Source organism: Acanthopagrus latus, chromosome 22, assembly GCF_904848185.1.
Source record: "Acanthopagrus latus isolate v.2019 chromosome 22, fAcaLat1.1, whole genome shotgun sequence".
Classification (NCBI taxonomy): Eukaryota; Metazoa; Chordata; class Actinopteri; order Spariformes; family Sparidae; genus Acanthopagrus; species Acanthopagrus latus.
In genome coordinates this window covers 23,224,246-23,246,188 of record NC_051060.1, presented here as the reverse complement: position 1 = coordinate 23,246,188, position 21,943 = coordinate 23,224,246, and the positions used below count along the sequence as shown (strand labels likewise).

At 43.3% G+C, this 21,943-nt stretch overlaps 1 protein-coding gene and 1 long non-coding RNA gene across 2 annotated transcripts; one reads left to right on the top strand and one right to left on the bottom strand.

Moving 5' to 3' along the window:
* Positions 1-834: 834 nt before the first annotated feature.
* Positions 835-21,794, bottom strand: tshr (thyroid stimulating hormone receptor). The gene is made up of 10 exons (XM_037087507.1): positions 21,584-21,794; positions 14,562-14,633; positions 13,418-13,492; positions 10,311-10,385; positions 9,740-9,814; positions 8,283-8,360; positions 7,617-7,685; positions 5,859-5,936; positions 3,036-3,224; positions 835-2,583 (listed from the first exon to the last, which is right to left on the bottom strand). Exons 1-10 carry the CDS (start codon positions 21,760-21,762, stop codon positions 1,128-1,130), a joined length of 2,346 nt encoding a protein of 781 aa, XP_036943402.1. The 5' UTR covers positions 21,763-21,794; the 3' UTR covers positions 835-1,127.
* Positions 3,372-4,398, top strand: LOC119013123. The gene is made up of 3 exons (XR_005072694.1): positions 3,372-3,496; positions 3,590-3,744; positions 3,851-4,398. It is a non-coding gene; the product is annotated as an uncharacterized LOC119013123 (long non-coding RNA).
* Positions 21,795-21,943: the final 149 nt, after the last annotated feature.

Sequence of the window (21,943 nt, the reverse complement as noted above, 5' to 3'; positions counted from 1 at the left end):
TAACAGTATATATTTGTGATTATCATACCTGTCTGTAATTTGTAGAAAATTGCTAATACTCAAAATATGTCTTGTGTTTACTTTTTGTAATTGGATCACATGCCCTCTGGAGATGAGGACGTACCTCTGCAAAGTGTTTTGTCGGCTCAATGTGGGGGAAGAAACAGTGAAAGTATCAATATTTGGTTTTGTTAGAGATCTCACAAAAACCATAAAGATTAAAGTACACCAATGTTTTTTTTTTTTTTTTATGAATCTAAGAAAGCGATACATCAGTTCGGTGCAGGTACAAGCCACATAAAGAACAACATCAGAGTCCACTTGGACTTTGAACACAGTCTTTGCAGCAACACGGTCCAGAACTATACTAATCTATATTTACGTCTCAATTTGGGGTGAAAAGACAAAAGAAATTGTAGATAATGTGTCCTGTTTTCATCCATACGTCACCAAAACCAAAAGTATCAAAAGTATTTACTTTACATAGATAGGTTTTGATCAAATAAAAGGAAATGCAGTGTTTTTTAAAATTTCATGATCTGGATGAAGTTTCCACTGTGAACGGCACTGAGCCAGCAGGCTGTCCTTGCACACAATAACCAAGTATAAATAGGAATCCTTGGACATGTCTTCTTATCAGAGAAAAATTAAGTGCTTAAAAAAACATCTGTTATATTTCTTTGTATATCAATGCCAGACTGTGCAGAGAAAATCTGAAATTAAACTCAAAATATAAAGAAAACATAGATTTTATTAATATATATCTATATATATATCTATATATATAGATATATATTAATATATATATCTATATATATATATATATATGCTTGCTCGATGATCTCTGCTCTATTCTAGCGAGTTCCTCCCAAAAAACAAAGGACTATAAGTGAGATGAAGTCTGGCTCATGTTTCAGTGACACTTGATATTCTCCAACAACTGGAACCATAAAATCATCACAGCCCAAATTGTGAAAACAGCTGAACTTGGCCCTGAAAACTGAAGCAGATACAGAATACTGGAGCTTTCTGTTAAATATCCAAACAGATCTGTCCACAAACACTTCAAGGCCTCTCCTCTCCCACCTGAACCTGGTCTCGCTCTGCTACCTCTGCTGGTGTTTGGCTCACGTGTTCAGGCTCTGGCTCTCTTCAGGGTTTGTCTGCTGGCAGGCAGCTTGGTGGTAGGTATGTCCCGAGCACTTCGTCAGGTGGATGGGCACCTCTTCCTGGCCTCCGCTTCCACCTTTCCTGATCTTCTCCTTGTCTCTACGGACCTGAGATGTCCCGCTGCTGCCCTTCGACGAGACCGTCTGGCCTCTGAACAGTTGTGCTCGCTGCTGACAAAGGCCCACCTTGCTGAGGAGGATGAATATGTCCCCCATGAAGGCCTTGGTGAAGATGGCGTAGAGGAACGGGTTGGCGCAGGAATTGAGCGGGTAAAAGAGCACCAATAAAATCTTGGCGTTCGAGACGGTGATGAGCGGCCGGTCCAGAACGGCTGACATGGCGTAGAAAGAGATGGGCGCCATACACAGGAAGTCGGTAAAGATGAGGACAGCCATGCGCTTGGCGATGTTGGTATCCTTGGATCCAGAACGGTAGTGAGGGTTGTGCACTGCGCAGTAGATCTTGAAGTAGCAAGCGCAGATAACAAGAAAGGCCAAGATGTTGAGGACTAGAACAGACAGGATGTAGACCTGAGCCACTGTGGACTGGGTGTCCATTGGGAGACAGATGCTGACCTTCTGGTAACTGCTCACCCCAAAGAGCGGAAGCAGAGCCAGGACGAGGCAAAAGATCCAGCCGCCCAGCATCACGACTGCCGCGTGGTGCAGATGCAGCTTACGATCTAGCCGCATCGCAAAGGTGATGGCGTACCACCTCTCCAGGGTGATCACGGTCAAGGTGTAGACCGACAGCTCACTCGCGAAGACCGTGAAGAACCCTGCAAGTCCACAGCCCGGGCCCGTCTGCCAGTCTATGGCGTGGTTGAAGTACTCGGCTCGAGTGTGGAGGTCTACAGAGGCGATGAGCAGCAGATAAATCCCCATGCACAGGTCTGCGAAGGCCAGATGACACATGAGGAAGCGGGAGACCGAGAGCTTGTAGTGGCTGGTGAGCAGCACCAGGAGCACCACCACATTTCCCAGAACTGCCAGCAGACTGACAAACCACACAGACACTCGCAGGAAGCCAAAACCCATTATGTCCTCACAGGGATTGAACTCATCAGGCACTGGTGCACACGCCACCTCCTCTCCCTCCTCACACACCACATAATCGTAACGACTGTCAAAGTCTTGGCTGGTGTCCTCCTGGGGGTTCTTGAGGGTCTCTCCAAAACCCACATCCTCATCTGGCTGGCCCCCAAAGTAGGCGTGGTAGTGGAGGCTGCCATGGAAGTCACCTTTCCTCCAGCCTTGCTGGGACTGTCTATGGCCGCCATCGTTCGGCTCCTGATCTGGGACCGTCTCCGCCACGCTGTCTCCCTGGAGGGACGGCATGCGGAGGGGCCCCACGGAGCGTTTCTGATGCTGGTCGTAGAAAGCAGTCAGATTACAGATGATGTACTCCCAAAAGCTGAAAAACACACGCACACAAAATACACATGAGGAGTCCACAAAATACAGAAAGTCCTAAATTAGACAAAAACATAACTGGCCTGAATCCTCACGAGCTCTAAGTGTCAAATCAAATCAAATAATTTATACGTCGAGCTCAAGAAAAGGAGATGCCAGTTTTTAGAGTCATTATTAGTCTGGCTCAACCTCCTGCCTACAATAACAGCAGTGACTGACACTAATTATGGAAGCACTGTAAGAGGTTATAGGTAAACACGCCAGGGAGTTGATTCAATCCGGGCCAAAATCCACAACATGCAAGTGCAGCTGCCCCACTCGCTGTGGTAGATCATCCAAATAAATGAAAAACACAGACTGCGAGAGCATTTCGCTGGATGCTGGTTGCCTCCTCATGACTTTTCTTCCTCTCGTAAGTACGTTCAACCAATACCAAATGAAGATAGAGCTCACCCTCGTTTCTTTTTGAGGTTTTTGAAGCCGCAGCAGTGGCTGGGGTAGGTGAGGTTGGCGGTGGTGAGGTGCTTGAAGGTCTTGATGGGCGGCAGCTTCTTGAGGGACCAGGCGTTTCGCGCCTTCAGCTCCCGAAGAGTATCCATACCTGTGGATGGGAGGGAGGTGATCCCTGTTAGGGACACGTCCCTTCAAGACAGAATAAGATTGGAATAATTTAACAAGAGACATTAGATGCATGAATAAAGGTATTTGTTTTGTTTTTTCCTCTGATAAGGGGAGAGTGGTGATGAAAGTCACCTCCAATGCACAGGTCAAATAATTCATGTCTACATCTGCCTTTGTGACTTCAGCACCTGATACTCTGTGACCCGGTCTCTTTACTCCGTGACCCAGCCACATAGCCTTCCCCGAGGCAATCGTTTTAACTGCTGTCCAGCTGCAGGTCGCGTTTACAAAAGGTATTTTTGTGATTTCACAGATGTGTGTTTTCTGCCAGGTGATAAACTGTTTGCATGGGTCAAAACTAATGTTTCAATCCATTGTTTCCACAGACTGCTCTGCTTTTTTTGCCACCTTTCTGGACGTACAAGGATCATCTGGTCCACACCAAGAACAGTGACTACAACAGAAACAACGTGAGCATCCACACTGATGAGTGATTGTGTTCTGCAAACAGACAAATTTGGATTTAACTGATGGTTTGGTGGTCGTTGTGAGAAAACCTTTAAAAGTTCTGACTTCTCTCCTACAGTTTATATAGAGAACGTTGTGTGACTGAATCCCACTTTCACTTTCTTACTTTCATCCAACAGAATCACCCGGTTCTTGGAACAAGCGTACTATCAACGAGTCTATAGAGGACCCAGACACGATGAGACCAGGATTAAACAACCGCCTCCATCTGTTTCCTACAGTGAGCTCCTCCACTCTTTCATCATCTTTAAGCAATTACATGCTGTATTTCTTGTGCTCGGCCGTCATGCCAAAGCCAGCTCAAACTCATCGGGACAAAGACATGCAGGGGGATTGACAATCTCACCAACATCCTGTGTGATCCCATTATCAGGACATTCCTCCGTCCGGCTCTGGACACTCCTCCCCCGTCGAGGGGCCAAGTAGGGGACAACTTCTCTTTGCTTTCTTTAGTTTCCTAACCCATTAAACCCCTCGGTCACCGTATCTGCTCGTTAATTGGATTAAATAAAAGAAACTCAAGCTAAACAATTTCACATTTGCTGAGAGCTCAATTGTTCTTTTTTAGTCCCATTTGCTCTCCTCACTTCGCTGTCCTCTGCTCTTTTTTCCTCTCGTGGGGCCCATTGTGTAAGGCTATAAAAAAAATAAAAAAAATAGCAGTGCAGACTCTGTGAGTGTCGGTCTGATTTTGTCATTCCCAGATGTTTAGCTCATGACCTCATGGAGGTGACCTCACTCAGGACATGTTCCTCAGTGGAAGCAGAGGAAGAAGACCTGTGCACGAACCCCGTCCACCAAACCAGACGCTTAATGGCAAGATCAGAGCCATAACAGCAACTAGATAGCCGTGGTAGAGACTATCAAACACCTTTTGAAAATCAGGGGGCTCGGCTTAAAACCTCGAGAAGCACACGACAGCGTCAAAGAAACGTCGGAAGTTTCTCCCTCACACGCTCGCACACAATGGGTTTCATGTTTCCCGGTCAAAGATGCAGCTGTGGAGGAATCGTTTCTACTCTTTGATGATGTACGATCCCATTTTCACAGACATGTCTCATATAGTCTGCACATTACGAGTGAGGAAATTGTTTAAATCTAATTTGACATGGTGTGAATAATTAAATTACCGAACTAGGCCTGTTACATATTGATACGTATGTCTTCAGAGTGGTTTGCTGCATGTACATCTGAAATAAGACCTTTCAAAACTGCAATACTTTGACGTTTTTATTGCTGAGAGTTAAGATGAGAAGATGATCACCGCCAGCAGAGTGGCCGCCGGGCGGTTTGCTTAGCACGAGCGCTGCAACAACCAGCCAAGTTCTGTCCACGAGTAACACAATCCGCCTCCCAGCACCTCTAAAAGTCGTTCAGTAACACTTTATATTGAGTTTGTGCAAATCCGAATTTCCCAAAATGTCAAGCTGTTGATGATACGGAATCAGTTACAGTAGCACAGATAGAAAAAGAGTTCAGCTTCAGTATCATTTCCACTTTACATTAACTTGTTATGGGTGATGGTTGGTCTGTTCAAGCCTCTTGTTTCTGTGCTGTGTGACTTCAGGTAATGATAATAGTTTCCTGAAAGCAACCTGTGACTGCTGACACCTGTAGCGTCACGGTGCGGCGTGGAGGGTTGATGTTTACACCGCAGCAGCTCTGGACTGCTGGGAGGAGGAGGAGGAGGAGGAGGAGGAGGAGGTTGTGTCGCACTTGCGTGATGTTTTGTTGACTTAGCAAAATGATGAACTTGCTAGTTTGTTTTTTATCATTATCGTAGACAGAGTTTTAGCTGGTAGCACGTTACAGCTAGGTGTTATTGTACCCAGTTCATATCTCATGAGCTTGGAGTTGTCATGAGTTGTGTGCAAACTTTGTGTCTGAGCATGCATTTTGACTTCAAGGCATATTTTATAAGAGTTTTGTTTGTAGTTAGCAGGAGATTACATCTGAAAAAATGTTTACAGAAAAGCTAGGGTTTGTATTCATGGAAATGCAAATCATGCAGCTGCCAAATTGCAGAAAAGCTACTGGTCAATGATATATATAATTTATTCAGTGCTTAAAAATCCCATATGTGTTAATACAGAGTTGATAAGAGGGCTCAAATCATCAGGTACTTACAGCAGCGTGGGGCCGCTGACGGCGCCTGCGAAAGCCCTTTCATCCATCGTGGTAAGATACTTATTCCTGTGAAGGTCGCTGGACGGGGAAAAGCAGAAATGTAAAGTTTATTAAGAGTAAAGCTTTCCCTCACATTTCAATCAGTCTGACAGCGTGGCATAATATTTTTCCGAGCCTCATCGCCGCACATGTCTCTTTATTTTCTCTTAATTCCAGCGGTGAAACATGACAGAAGACATTTGTTAATTCAAAATTAGACGGTGTAAGATGTGATGGCGTACCTCTTTAAACACACTGCAACCTCGCTACACATCCCCCCTGAATCCCCTTAAATCTAATAAGGATAATAGACCTGTGAGGGGTGTGTTTGTCTTGGTCGGGCTGTGCTGGGATCAGTTCTCCTCCTCAGAGCAGATCAGGCGCCAACACAAACACCCATGTGCGAGCAATCACTAGTAACAGACCAATGGCTTAATTAGGCTCTTATAAGAACCTGGGATGTGTGTAGGTGTTGTAAAAGAGGAGAGGGGGTTTGGAAATTAATATCATTAATACCTCATATCCTGAATATGCAGGATTCTGGAGCATTGGGGGGGTTTGACGAGAAGGAGAAGAAAAACATGTTGCAACAAAAGAGAAAAAGAAATGTCCTCATTCTCTCTTAATTTAGCCCAACGGAGGCGACTAAATACACAGAACAAGTGAGAAATTAGATTTTTTTTTTTTTATTCAGTCCGACACAGACCCAGTGTCACTGAGTGTATGGGAGAGGGGAACTCTTAATGCAGACTTCCTGATACCCTCTTTTGGAAGCAATATTTTCCCATGAGAACCAGCTTACTAATCAAGAGCTGGGCTTAGGCCCTTTATAAGTACATACGAGACGGCCAGTAGATACTCAGCTGCTTTTGTAGTGTACATTTTGGGCAAGGAAATACACATAACAGATGTCAAAAGTGATTTAATCCAGACAAAATACTCAGCAAACCTTATTTTTTGAAGAATGTAAGAGCTCTGAATCGACCGACTCTGATGTCCCAGTGGAAGAAAACAACCAAATGTGACTTAATAATTGAATTTCATAAAAAGACAGTTAACCTTTGAACCTAATATGAAGTGACGACACCATAACATTGTGTCAATAGTTTGACATTTTTGTGAATATATAAAAAATGTCAGAATAGATTGATACCCCTCTATTAAAAGTTACAGCCTGCAGTTTGTTAGCTTAACGTGACGTAAGCTGAAGACCGTAAACAGAAGGGAAACCTCCGGTAAACCAGCAGCTTGTTGTCGTTACACTTCTCTTCTTGTACAGATTAAATGAGACTTCAGGGGTTTATAGCTCAGCTTTGTCGGACTGTTAAGTGGATTTTCTAACCTTTGGACCACCGAGGACACCGAGGTCAAGTCCTGTATGTCTTTCTGGGTCTTTCTCTGATATCTTGATAAATATATTCGGTAACAATTTATAATATCTGTCATATAATTAATAAGCAATGAAATATTTGTTTCTTTTTTTCCTCTGTCTGAATTTTAATTTTAATTTGCTCGCACTGATATTATTATTTCCTACCTAAATGATTATCAGTCCTGTCAAAATGCAGAGAGTAGTCTGCAAATGCGTCTCGATGGATGGGTGTTTCAGTCTTTAAGCTAGCCGAAGCTTCATTACCGTTACCTTATTTCCAAAGAAATCGACTCTTACTCCTCCAACAGTTGTTAAAAGTATTAAACAAGGTTTTCAGGAATACCTACACTTGATCGAGCTTGGTCCCATTGAAGGCGTGATGTTGGATTTCTCTGAAGCCATTTCCGTACAGCATCCTGCAACGAAATGTTTTTTTATTTTATTTCACAGTTACATAAGTAAATAGCATTTACTAGAATTTGTCTCTTTAGGTTTGATAACCAGTCAACTGAATGAATACACTTTCCATGTGTAATGCTTCATCCGTTTCCACGCCGCACTGACAGATAAGTAGGACCTACTTATTTAGCATTTTCATGGTGAGGTCTGTTTGTGCAATCTTGCGGTTTTTAGCCCAACAGTTTCAGTAACTTGCTGTTTTGTGGATTCAAACACACATCCTCCCTCGCTCCCAGACTTAACCACAAACATGTGATTGCCCGTTGTGTGTGAGTGTCTGTGTACTTGTTGTTGCTGTCCTTTGCGAGATCCAAGTGAGTTCAGAGTGAGGACATGTTTTGAAAGTGAGGTAATTCTGGCCGATCTAGCGTCTATTTTAGGGTTTGGGTTGAATTGAGGAATAAAGGACGATACTGGTGTTACAAAGCACTCACTTTGTATTTAAAGTTACAGGCTCACAAGTGTATGATGCTAATATACATGTAATTGCATTTTCACAATTTGTAAACAATATCTGTACGTGTGCAGCGTCCGTGTGGTTGCAGATATCTTACACTGTCAGCACTTCGCTGGTAATGCCACGGAACGTGTTGGCCGGGATCTCGGTGATGTAGGGATGATCAACAATTTCCCTGCGAAAGGAAGACACCAAAAAAAAAAAGAAAAAGAGGGAGGGATGGAGTGGCGTTGTAAATTAATAGCTTTCACTGGAAAGTAGCGGAGGGGGAGGGATGTAATTGATGTGTGTGTATTCTCAAGTATTATGTGTCAGTAGGAAAATCAAATCGCAGCTGAGAGGGTGATGACACAAGATGTGATGTTGTGGCACATTTCAGGCAGAGGGTTATCCGTGGAGAGACAGACGCTTTGACAGACCCACCAACAAGGAAACACACACATTGGATGTGACATTTTGTATATCAATAACACACAATCAAAAGACCACATTTCCCATAAACACTATAATGCTGCACCCCTTTTAGTTCTGCAGAAATGAGTCCTTAAAACCAAAAATCAGTGAGCGTGTTGGCACTTCTGGTTCCTTAGTGTCAGTCAGTAAATACGCAGCTTGTGTTGAGGTTAGCATGCTAACCAGCTAGCATCCTCCCATCCCAGTCCGTCGCTCCTGTGCTAGAGGGTGCAAATGCCAACTCTTCCCGAGTGCTTCCGAGCACCCAGGCACGACCGCTACCTGTACGGCTAACTGAGCTGGTTAGCTTCAGTTAGCAGCAGTAAGCGGTTACGTCGGTAATATACTGCCCCCTATATGTTTGGAGTATAACTTCGACCAGGTAAAGTCGTTACACCAAAATGGAAACTCATCTACTCTCTAGTCCGTCTGTAAAGGTGAACTTTAGTTGAACTAAGTATTCTAACTTCACAACTTGTGGATTAATCGATTTATAGTAAAGTGTGTACAGTAGTTTGTTTATAACTTAACGTTACCTTTTTGTTCTGGCGATTGCAATTACGCTTCTTAAAATCTTAAAAAAGTGGTGTTACTCCGTTCATCTGTGAGGATTATCTGGCTGAACAAAATGTGCAAGTATCATAAATTTGTTTTTGCAATTTATAAAATCACTCTGGCTTTTTGTCAAGGGAACAAGATCGATGCTAACTTTGTGTTAGCCAACAAAAGTATGTCATCCCTGCAGATACAAAGAAAGAGGAGCGTGTTTGAGACGATATTTTTTCAGTGCCCTTTTATTCTTTATTCCTCATGACACTGCAAAAAATTATGAAACCCTAAACGCTGTCTTTGCAGTGGAAGAACGTTTCCATCCATCTCTCTGTTCCACAGCATGAAATATTGTGCACGAAACAGCTGATAAAGGCTTATCATCCTGCCGACAGCCTCGTTGGTTTATGATGGTTAGAGTAATGGCTCTGAATTAATGCTGCAAATAAATTGCTGTCACTAAAAAAAAAAAAAAAAATTGCTACAAGTAGCAGTTTTAGCAGGCATAATTATTGATTAGGGTGCTTCAGTGAAAAGTTACAGCAAACTTACAGTATGAAGTTCATGTCGTTGGAGTGGATGTTGCTCAAGTCGGGGAAGAAAGTAAGTCCAGTGTTGAAAATCCCCCTGAACGGCAAAGTATAGAAAAGAGTTAGGACGTTCAGAAGACACAACGGAGGGTTCACGTAAAGATGTGATGAAAAACAACATGTGATTTAATCAGTTTGACACCAATAAGCCAAGATCAGGCTAAAGCACAGAGTTTTGTGTCCTGCAATGCAGAAAACAATGTATAATTTATGAGTTGTGAGTCAAGAATTCAAAAAAGTTTGACATTGTTCATTCTCACACCAAAAATACATTGAATTTCTTGTCAAATGTTGCGGTGCAGTCACGTTTCTGAAGCCCACCTGTGCTGCTACATTACACTCAAATGAAGCGTGACTCAGTCTCGCCCACTGTTACACACGATGCTATGAATAGATCAAACTGTCTAAATGATTGCCAGACTGAGGCATTCTTTAAAATACACACTCTGTCGTTTCTTTTGTGATTAACCTTCACGTTGTCAATGATAAGAAGGCCTTTTTTTAAGAGAGAACATGCAGTGAAAAATACTCACAGGTATTTGAGGTTTGGGAGGTTTTTAAAGGCTTCTGGGTCGATGTAGGTCAGACTTTTTGCATTACGTATCTCTCTGAAAGAACAGACGAGGAGCACAGGTAAGAAAAAAAAAAAAGACACATTCAGAAAACATGCACTGTCATAAAAGTTGCTGACAGGGCAGAATAAGGTGCACGCCAGTGTGCAAGAGAAGGGAAAACTCAGTGCAGACAGCCAGGACCGGAAGTAAGAGTCCAATTAGTGTTTCATTAGTGTGTTTACTCTGGTCCGCCCTGGGCCGAACACCTCTCTCCCTCTCTCTCTGCTGTCTGAAGCCTTGTGCTGCTCTGGATCCTGTGTGCTGGCCCTTCTTCACACACCTTTGCAAAACCACACTCGCCCCAGCAGACAGACGGGGTCGGGTCAGCGCAAGTCGAAAAGTGGGAGAGGTTCATCTTCCCAGTCCTGGTGTAGAAAGACTGAGGCTGCACTGAAATACTGCGGCGCATCAGCTTATATAATCAGCGCGCCGTCGGTAAAGCAGACTACAAGACTTTGTCACAACTCTGTGACTTCCAGAAGGTCAGTCAGTGCAGGACTGTTGGGAATCTGATTTCCTTCTACTTGTTTTTCCGATTGATAAAGTTTGTGTTTCTGTGGGTGGTCCTTTCTCTCTTCTGCCATGGTTGGCTGGTCACGTTAACTAAGCAATCTTAAAAAGGTCAGCTCTCTTGAATCCAGCCTTTTCTAAAAAGTAATAATCGGGTTCTTGTAGCCAAGGGAAACAGTATCATCATCACGCAAAAACAAAAGTGCCCAGCCAGCGAGAAGAACGTAGATAAGAATCAGTTCAGATCCTTTAAGAGAGTCAAAGTGTTAAAAAAATAAATGTAAAGTGACAGAGGACCGTTAAATTGTGCTGATAATTCTCCTCTGGCAGTTCATTTTTTATTTTACGTTCTGCCCACACTGTCACAGAGTAGATAGATGTCAATGTGCAGGCTTTTTTTGGACGCCATCATATAAATGTGGTCATGTTAAAGCAGTATTCATTATTTTTTTGGCCTCTTGGGGGCAGCGGAACTAACTGTAAACACAACAATGACATATAATCACCTTATAAAGTTTTTAAGGTAAACCTTTTTAGCAAAATGGTTGCCTACCGTCAGATAATTAGCTCGTGGCTCAGTTCACTGAGGAGGCAGCTGGCGTGCAGTTTGTCTCGACCCCCAACTGAGGTCCGTTTTTAACAAGGGGGTTCAGTATGGAGGTGATTTACAGCGGCTCCGATCAGAACTTTGACTTTGGGGATGGGAAAGGAACACAGCGGGAGGGATGCGGCAGAGACACATTACTCTGCGGGATCAGGACTTATTTTGACCAAACCAGAGGTCAAAGAAATGTTACGCCTGATTGAGATTGAGAGAGGGACGAACCGAGGGTCAGACGCTGCCAGGTGGCGAGGATAGCGACGCCGAGGTGCGCCGTGACGCGAACGACTGGTGGTGCCGCTGCTGGAGTTGAGGAGTGGTGCTGGCGACAACATCCCCAGTGCATTCTGGATGTTGTCAGCTTTCTACCTCTTGAGAAAAAAGGGATAATGACTGCCCTGTTTCCCTTATTACTTTTGGTCAATCATCTTTGTGTCTTTCCTGATCTATTCAGACAGCAGAGTCTTATGAAGAAGCCGTCTTTCCTCTTTGAGTCGCAGGCTGGAAGACCGAAACAATTAAGCTTCGTTCTGGGAGAGGCCGCTATAAAGTTTCATAGAGCTAGGAGAAACTGCAGAGTCTGCTCATCGTTCCTCCCAGCGACTCTTTTAACTGTTACACTTATTAGTTTGACCTGAGACCGTATAAAATGATTGATCCTTGCAGCTTTAACCCAATTACCCAGTGTGTTTCCTGTACGTGATCCAAATAAAGTGCTGTTGTTTCTGCTGTCAAGATAAAAAACTTTAAAAAAAGAAAAGCTTATATAATAGATTGATCATTATTGCAGCCTTTGCTTGCCAATAAAAACAACAAATTCTTAAAAACTGGTGGTTAATCTCGCTGGTGGCACGATACTAACTTCACCCGGCCCTCCTCTGAATTCTCAGCTCCGACTTGCAGTCGTGATTCCACAGCTGCTGTCGGCCTCGAGCAGCCAACAGGAAGCAGAGCATTAATTTGTGTCTGACCCTGAAGGAAACCTGAGAGAGATGCCATTATCTGATGCATGGCAACTGCACCACACCAATCAGTGGCAAATAGGCCCCGGAGATCCAAAATACACCAGCAGAAACACAGATACAACCCTCGACTGGCAGATTGAATTATCGTTTCTGTCTGGATATTTTTGATGTCTGGAATTTGGCATGAGCAAAAAAAAAAAAAGGACAAAAAGAAAGGATGATTAAGATATAAATGATATGCAGACACACATCAAATCGTGTTAGATTAATTTCTGTAACTCTTAATTATACTTACAGCCTCAAACGTCTACATTTCACACAGTAGTGGAGGAGCGTGTGCACAAACCGATGTGTTACGAGCTGCAGTAGCTTGGAACGAATCATTCACGTAGGCAGGAAGACTCGGCAGTAATATATGAAGTGCTAGGAGGTGTTTTGCTGGAAAGTGTGCGGTCCACCCGGAGACTCAACCATGAATCTCTGTCCCATAATTGAGAACAGAGTGCACCTTCCTCCACTTTCCCCCCCCCATGAGCTGCCTTCGTCCAGAGCCGGAGCACGAAGAAGACGACGAGGAGAGAAGCTCGACGCCGGCTGTTGTTTTGGCTTCTCTGCTCTGACACGTTTATCCTGCTCCGGATAATAAGTTATTTCATCAAATTGACTTGTTTCTCATCTAATTTGCATATGGTAATCCCACAACAGGCGTATTTGTTTTCTTCGATTCCTTTAATTGCGAGCGAGGCAACAAACCGCTCTGACGAGAAGCATCAAGCGGTGATGCAGGAGGAGAAATAACCTCCTAATGTGCTTCTTCCTCGCTTCCAGTTGCTGCTGGCAAGGCTCAAAATTAAGCACTTTCTCTCTCCGGAGACCAAAGGAACAGCCTAATCGATACAGATCGATAAAGAGCGTGCCCTTCTTTTTTTTTTTCCCCTTTAGTTACTCACATGTGGGTGATTTTCCTCAGGCCGTAGAACGAGTGCCTCTCCAGCCTCTGCAGCGTCACGTCCACCGAAATATATCTAAAAGAAAATACACGAGGCTTACACCAAATCTAACGTGCACATCGTGTTTGTGATATCAAAATAATGTTTTTTAAAACCGCCTGTTGAACATGGAAGAATGAAGAAACTGTGCCAGCATGCAAAGGGGAAATGTAAGACCTGTTTTCATAAATGAGTTTGAGTGTGTGGCTCTAAATCCTCAAGCCTGCAACTGTTTCCTGAATTTATCAACCCACCTTGTCTAAAGGCCTCCGAAGTCACGGGGTAATTTCACAGGTATGCACCTCACATAGGCCTATACATTACCCATTCATCAGTCACTCTGCTCACATTTGTTATTACTTGGTAACAAGTACGCTCTTTAAATAAACCATGGACTTAGTGCTGGAGCTCAGCTTATAAATGTCTTACTGACGAGAAAAAAAACACATAACTCGTATTCTGTTTACTTGTAGTTGTTAATAAAACACATCTCAGGGTACAAAACTAAAACGAAAAAGAGCTTGTGATGAGATTCAGACTGACATTTTGTTGGTTTTCTATCATTTTATCTGGACAAGACACAAAGAACCAATGGAAACACTTCGCTGTGAGCACTCGTGGCTGGTTGAGGCTTTCGGGAAAAAAACACCTCCGTCTCCCTTCATGCATGACTTGGACGCAGACGTCGGACTCAGTGGCTGAGGGATCAAGGCTCAAGTGTATATTTTACCTCTACACAGAGACTTCACCTCTACTGGGAGCCTTAATTCACCACACACCCCGAAAAGCCCTGCTGGAATACCGAGCCTACGTCTCAACCCCGCTGCGGTTTAAGGACCTACATTCCTTTTTGAAGGAACGCATTAGCACTTCCAGCTGTGATTAGGAGCCGGCGGTGATGCTAAGCAGAGAGCGTATCATCTGCCTGGGTGGGAGACAGAAAGGAAACTGGTGGGCAAGTTTTGGGACCGGGATGGATTCCCACCTTTTTTAAGCAAAGCAGTTGAGAGACAACAGGTGGATCAGGGCGACTGTGAAGAGTTTGTGTTTTGAAAAGCAGCTAATGAAAAGTGTGCGAGCCTTGAACCGAACAGTCGGCACTCACATCCTTGAGATGTTGACCATGCTGGAAAAGGCATCTGCTGGCACGGATGACAGGCGCGTCTCAAAGAGCCATCTGGTTAGAAAATGAAAAGACATTATTAGTCGTCAAAAACATATTTCACTGTGACCATATTTTTTCTAGGGAATCTGACCAACTGCTGGTGAAAATCCGGAGGGACATGAGGACATTTTTCACAGTGAAACAACATATTTAATAACTCATTAGCCAACGTTAGCATTCAGCCCCTTCCTACTATCAACTCATATCTTGGACACATTAATTAAAGCCTGGAAGGGAACGATACTGGATGTAATCAGACGGTTATGTTAGCTAGGAAGCGGCTGGATGCTAATGTTACCTAATTAGTTATCAAATGTATCCAAAAATGACCTGATGTCCCCTCCAGATGTTCATTGTCCAATAAATAATCAGTTGCCATATGACAACTTGTCAGATCCCCTACGTTCATATGACCTGCAACACAGCAGCACAACGTTGATCAGGCGTTCCACCCTGACCACGACGTCAGAGGAACACGGCCTCTTGACTTTACTTGGAAACTCAGGTCAAGTCCTTCCACCACTTCACGAGGGAGCCGATGCCTGACGTCACACATCAGTGGAATATTTTGTTAAATCTCCAAGAGAAAAAGGCGACATCGCTGGCATCAACCTTCTTAGCAAGAAAGTCAAGTTTCCTAAAGCCGATAGCGACACTGAAAAAATGCGCAAAACTCTCCTCGTATCTGAAGTGATTCTGTTATCAAAAAGTTAATTTCACACGTGGAATAATTCTCGTCCATTAATTCTACAGAGGAGCTGAGACAGAGTCCGTGCAGGTAAGAGGAGAGGAGAGAAACGGAAAGGCAGATAAAACCTGACAACGATATATTTTAGGTTCAGATAAAAAAGGTTTCTTTGAAGCGAGTGCTGAAACAGACGCCCGTACTGTAGAAACACTGGAAAATAACAAAGCCTTGGATCATGTTGGACCCTGAGCCGGCAGCCAAACCAAACAATGTCTGGGTCTGTTTAGGACGATGTTTCAGAAAGTGAAGTTAAGACCAAAGCAAAACACAGACTGAGACGAGACCTCCGCACTGTTCAGGACACATTAGTACCAATGTTACACCTGAGAATCCAGAAGTTCAGTGATGACAGAGAGAGTATTTTGAATTTTGATCCAAGTTGTTTACCGAGTTAGCATAACTTAGCATGCAGGCTAAAAGTGAGGGGTAAACAGCACGCCTGTCTCTGTCCAAAGTAAAAAACAAATAAGATCTTAAGCTCATTAATTAACATTTTGAATCATACGAAAGCTATGACATGTGGTGGTTTTTGACAAATGCGCCAGATTACATCCTGGCTGGGAAATACCTGAGTCTGTGTTGGCTGCCTAATGTCTTCCACTTGGCTGTATGTAAAGATTTACCGAACGAGATATAACTCATTAATAATTAGTGAGCTTTAAGGTGCTGATATGTGGATGCTGTCACAGAGCCAGGCCTCTTTACAGCCTTTGTACTTATTTATCTAACCGGCTGTTGACTGTAGACTCATGTTAATAAATGACAGAAATGAGAGTGAAACTGATCTTAATAAACTCCCAGAAATGTCTGACTATGAGAGTTCTCTCGACTCCCCTAATGAAAATGTGTTATTCCTTTCCTGTGATCTTGCTGCAGATTCTATTGTGGTGGATTTAGGAATGAAAACATGGTAATGGAGGAAAGAAGATTAAGATGGCATCCACATGTGTTGCTGTGATGCTGTCTTCCCGCGGCCACCCTGCAGCATGATGCACGTCCACTGTTTATACCGCTGCATCCTGCTTCAAACTGGAAACAACGTATGTGTCCGCTTGGAAAAAAGGAACAAAAAAAAAAAAAATGCCAAGCCACTATTGCATGCACCTTTGGTTCATCAGGGGAACAATAGACTAATTCAGAGGCTGAGATCTGGCCCTCGAGTCTGAATCATGCTCACATGGGGGTTTTGGGATGGCGGGGGTTTGTCAGTCACTCAGTGGATGCGTGGTGCTCGGCACCCTGCACACACTTTGACAAGCTCAAACAAACAGCGGGACGCAGAGCAGACCCTGACACCAGACACCCCTCTGTCAGAACCGGGTGGTGTTTCACCGCCACCACCACCACCACCACCACCGCTGCCGCCATCGCGCTCAAAACCCAAATAACCAGCATGCAGTTTTTATTTTCCACCCTCTGGAGCGCGGTGGAGAAGACCAATGAGCCCATCTCCGAGGCTTCGAGGAGAAGAGTGCTCCTCCAATTTGTCATGTTGGATGGAAACCCGAGCAAACAAACATGTTGGGAATTGAGTTTGAAGTGGGGAGAAGCCACATAATTTATTACATTTTCAGCGCTGGACTGACAACATGGCTGTGTTTACTGTGGCTCTGTCTCATTTGGATGTGTGCGGAGAGAGAGAGGCTACAATTACATATCCTGCTCCGCACTCCAACCTGCACTTTCTCCCGTGTTATTCAATGTAAACTCCTGTGATGTCTCCACAAAAATCCTAAACGTCATGTCGGTCAGGATGCTAGGATATTACTGTCTTCCTTCATTTTCCTGATCAGATCCGAATGGGAAAAAAAAGGAGAACTTGGCAGGTGGTGATCTTTTTAAATTACTCTGATTCTAGGTTTGATGAATGATTCCCCAATTGTTTTCTCAAAAATATGCGAGATAATTATTGCAGAATGTGAAAATACAGTAACAGTTTCCATTACACGATCCATCGGCACAAATGAATAGCTTGGAAGCAGTCAGTGTTTCCAGTAATCTCAGCTACAGCTCGTGATGTTTCGACGTCTCACTTCTCGTTTCACAATTAATCCCAGTGCTCATCTGTTACCATTCAGGGACCGGCATTAAAGGGTTTCGCTCATGAGTCTGTTTTATTAGACGAGAGGTTGAGGGACGAGCGAATATCACAAGTTATCACACGTTTAAAATCCAATCCAGAAATTTCTGTTTTTTTTTTGTTTTTTGTTTTTTTTGAAAGACTGTAGCTGCTGTGTTTTTTTTCTCCCCCTTTTCCCCTTGAAGTCTTTTTTCCCTCTTAATTACACTCGAATGGAACTCTCTGGGTGTTTGAGAAATGTGCTGCAAAAGGTAAATATTGTATTTGAATGCATCGTCCAGACGCAGTCAGGAGTCACGCTAGCGCAGTCTGTGCTTTCCTTTCCACCTCCCTGACTCCCAGTGACACATGGAGTAACCTCACACACACACACACACACACACACACACACACACACACACACAAGGGACTCCAAGCTCTAAGTACCAACATGTGCACACTCACACACACTCTGTCTGCTTTGCATTCGCGTTTTGTTTTGCGGAGAGAACTTTTACACATTTTCTCCCACAAAAGTTTTTCTTTTTTTTTTTTTAACCAAACTCTGATGTTCACGACAGAAGGAGTGCAGAAAGTTGGAGGTAATCTCAAAATTGCTGTATTAATAAAGAAGCGTTTTTGGAGGCAGTCTGAGAGCACAAACTTGTTTAAAGCAGATGTTAAAAGGAAAAGTTAGGGGAAATGTTCTTATTTTCTTAAAAGGGAGAGTTAGATGAGATGATTTAAATCACTTTCTATGACGAGAGAGATTTTAATCCTCTCATGTCGCGCTGAAAGCAGATGATACTTTCCAAAACGCTGAACCTAAAAACCAGAGAGAAGTAAGTATTCATCTAAATTAACCTCCAAGACTCAGCCAGTCCAAAAGTCATTGAAATCTGAAATGATTCTTCTGAAATATTGTGCTGACAAACGAACAAACCCACAGTCTGAAACAGAACAGATGTAACAATTAAGATAAAAGGCCAATAGCACAAATAAACTGACCGCCGAGTATGTAGAGCTGGACCGCACTGACCGGGGCAGCAGGGTCATTCATTCCTCACTGTGTGTACAACAAAATCACACTTCCTCACGCCTCATCAGCTGGAACATCCCTCTCAATCCGCAGTCTATTTCGGGCTTATTTGGGCAGATATTTTTATCAGGAGGGGTGACGATCCCGTGCTTGGTGGCATGCTTTCATGTCTCTGTGTCCTCCTGGAGGGCTCTGGGTAAACTTTGGGCAGGAATGTGAGGAAATCGCAGGGGACATCGGAGGCACGTGCACACGTGAATTGGGGCAATGATCGGGAGATAATTTTATGTGATGGGTGCTGTTGGAGGCGATGCGAAGTGGTGTTTGGGACGGAGGGATGTTCCAATAAACTGTAAGAAAGGAATGAGGATTATCATAACAGAACCTTCTGGCCCAAATTATCACCGCCGAGCTCTACATCAGTGCTTTCAAGGAATTTTGTCTGCGAGTAATAAATCATCATCAATCACTGGCCACGTGATACCTGAGGAATCTCACCTGGATCCCTCAATCATACAGCACTGGAGGTGTGCATCCTCAAAGTCAATCCATGTTCACAACAGGACTCAGATTAGTTGATTGTTTAGCGACTCTATTCACCCTCGCTCCATTTTTCATGCCTGTCTCTTTAAGACCTGGAAAAGCCAAGTCTGCTCTGATTGGTCAGCTCTCACAAGTCTGTGTAGGACACACCCCCCACGTACAGTTGTGACATCACAATGTCACGGTGTTGAAGGCACAGTTTCTGACTATAAGGTGCTCATTGGATTGAGCATTTTGATACTTTCGCTGTATTTATAAAGCATGTAATCATAAAAGAGACAGTTTTCTACAACATGGTAAAAATATTTATAATATTCACCATCGTAGGTTAATTTCTTAGCATGATAATATTTACTAATTAGGACTAAACGGCTGCAGCTAAGGCTGATGGAAATAAACCAACATTTTGGACTGAAGATTTCAAGACATTTTGCTCCAATTAACAGTAAGAGTAAAAGTTGTGGGAACGACAGAATCAGTAGGCTTTATACTCCGAGGCCATCTGTGCCACATGTCACGGCAATCCATCCAATAGTTATCGAGAAACTTAAGTCTGGATCACAGTAGCGGACTGAGCGACAGAGATAGAGCCAACACTGACATCCTTGGAGGGTTTTCTGCTAGTACGGCTGTAAATATCATCAGTAGATGGAAGAGCTGATGGATCAATGTGTGGATGTTTCAACATGTCACTGATTCTGATTCTGTTAAAAAAAAAAAAAAAAGGTGAAGTACTGTTTCTTACTTGTACGATAAACTCTGTAGTTAACAGTGACACGGGGTGAAAAATGTACATTTATTGTAAACACTTGAAATCCCGATATTGGAAGTTTGTGTTTTGAGTTTATACGGAGTAAGAGCGATGTTTAATTAATCTTTCATGGCTGTTAATTCACATGGAAATGTCATTTCTACCTCCTCCACTTCTCTGCTTCCACACATGTGCAGGAGCCCCTCTGGAGGGCATGTGTTTCCATCGCTCAAGGCCGCGGCAAACCAGTCGCACTCTATTGCATAATTTTCACCCTTTACTTAAGCAATTTAGGAAGTGTATCGTTAAAGACCCCCGCTGCATTTTTCAGTGGCGGCCCTGACGTATTACATCACGTCGGCTCCCAAGACTCCTCGCAGATTCTTTAAGCTCGAGACAACAGACCGAACACAGATCAGCTGGTGGTTAAAGTCGATCTTTAATAAGTTTGTTGGTTTTATATCCTGCTGCTGTTGGTGTCTGAAACTAAGTAGCCTCTGCCTAACTTTCACGCTCATTACAAGCTTTGTTTTGTTATTCCTCATCTTGGATTTTTCATTTATGTGGCACATGAGTGAAAGAAGATTTGCTCACATGTACATCACAAAATATCTTTGGAGATCAGACTTAAGAAAGTCATTACAAGACGTCACCTTGGGTTTTCACACTTTTCTGACATTTTATAAACTCAGTAACTGTTAAAAGAAATAATCAGGAGGAAATTATTAATGCAATGAGTCGTTAGCTGCAGCGCTAGAAGGCAGTAGAATTATTATCCTGTTTTAATTCTGTTACCAGAGAGACTGTTTGTTCTTGGAGAGATGAGTGGGCGTCACTGTGACTCCCGCCCACTACATATTGTGCATAACACTGTTGTAGCACGGCATGATAACTGGCAGATAAGATGATCCCATCATGCAAATACTGTGTCAGTGTGTGCTCGGCTGTTTAAGGAACAAAATGGTATGAGTGTACACACACATCAAAGATAAAGCTGAACGAATACATGCGAATAGGTGTATTTTTTTTCTCCCTCAAATTGTCCTTAAATTCAGAGTTTTTAAGATGCAGTGAGATGTAGGTACTCCTTTGTTTTCCACAGTTCCTCTTGTGTCTACAGTGCATGATCGCAGTACGGACACTTTTAAATACCCTGCAGCCTCCTTTTTAAGTCCTCTGACATCTCTCTCTCTCTTGCTGTCTCTTCCTAATCTAATACTTTAAATCTATTTTTTAAAAGGCTGTGTTTAATCTACAATAGCAAGACACAGGGACAAGTAAAAACACGTTGATGCCAGGTATTGTGGAGTAATATGCAAAAATAATGTAAAAAAGTGAATGAAAATCAACTATATATTTGAGAGTTTTTCTTGTCTCACCTGTTCAGGTTCACCTCTGTGCTTCAACGGTGTTATAATGCTGGATTAAAGCTGCAAGTTTTAGTACAATAAGGTGCAAAAGAATGAATTGAAACAGTCATTTAAACGCATTATTCCAATTATCAAGTATGCATAAGTTTAGAGCTGATTTAACATATTTAAATGCTGGCTTCATTTCACACCAAATCAAGAATACAAGTCACACTGACAACTGGAGCACAGCTTGTTAGAAACAGGCGACAGTGATACCCTTCAAATGGAATAACTACTTAACATCACAGGCAGCCTGGAAGTCCCTGTGGGAGCACTTTGAACGAATATTCATGATATTATAATGATTTTTCCTCGGGGGTTAACAGCACTTTACATTTTAAGAAGGAAAGAAAAAAAAAAAAAACTCAAGCACAATCGCTTTTACAGATGCGTTTTGTACGCCTACTTACAGCGCCTCCGTGCTCGCTGGAAACCTGGGGAGAATATCAATGTCAAAGCAGGAGATGGTGCTCTGAGTCTTCCACTCTGAGCACTCGCAGACAGCCGGGCAGGAGTCAGCAGCCTCCGACGCGGAGCTGCTGGTAGGCAGGCTGACGAGCGTAAACAGTGCGCACGTTATCACCTGCATGCTGGATGGAGAGCTGCGCGCCGGCACTGTCGCTGTAAAAGTATCTGCCCCACCACAACCAACCAGACTTCTGTTCCTCCACCTGATGGTCCTCTTGATGTCCACACAAACAAAACAAAAAATGTATATCAATTTTCAGGCTCAGGCAGTCAGACAGGGCTGCTCTTGTTATTTTTGGTTT

Excerpts from the sequence above, each read along its gene's own strand:
- tshr (XM_037087507.1), bottom strand. The coding sequence starts at position 21,762 with ATGCAGGTGATAACGTGCGCACTGTTTACGCTCGTCAGCCTGCCTACC. Across the intron at positions 13,493-14,561 it reads ATGGTCAACATCTCAAGGAT|ATATATTTCGGTGGACGTGA; the intron begins GTGAGTGCCGAC and ends ATTTTCTTTTAG. Across the intron at positions 3,225-5,858 it reads GTCAGCGGCCCCACGCTGCT|GGACGTGTCCCTAACAGGGA; the intron begins GTAAGTACCTGA and ends TCTGTCTTGAAG.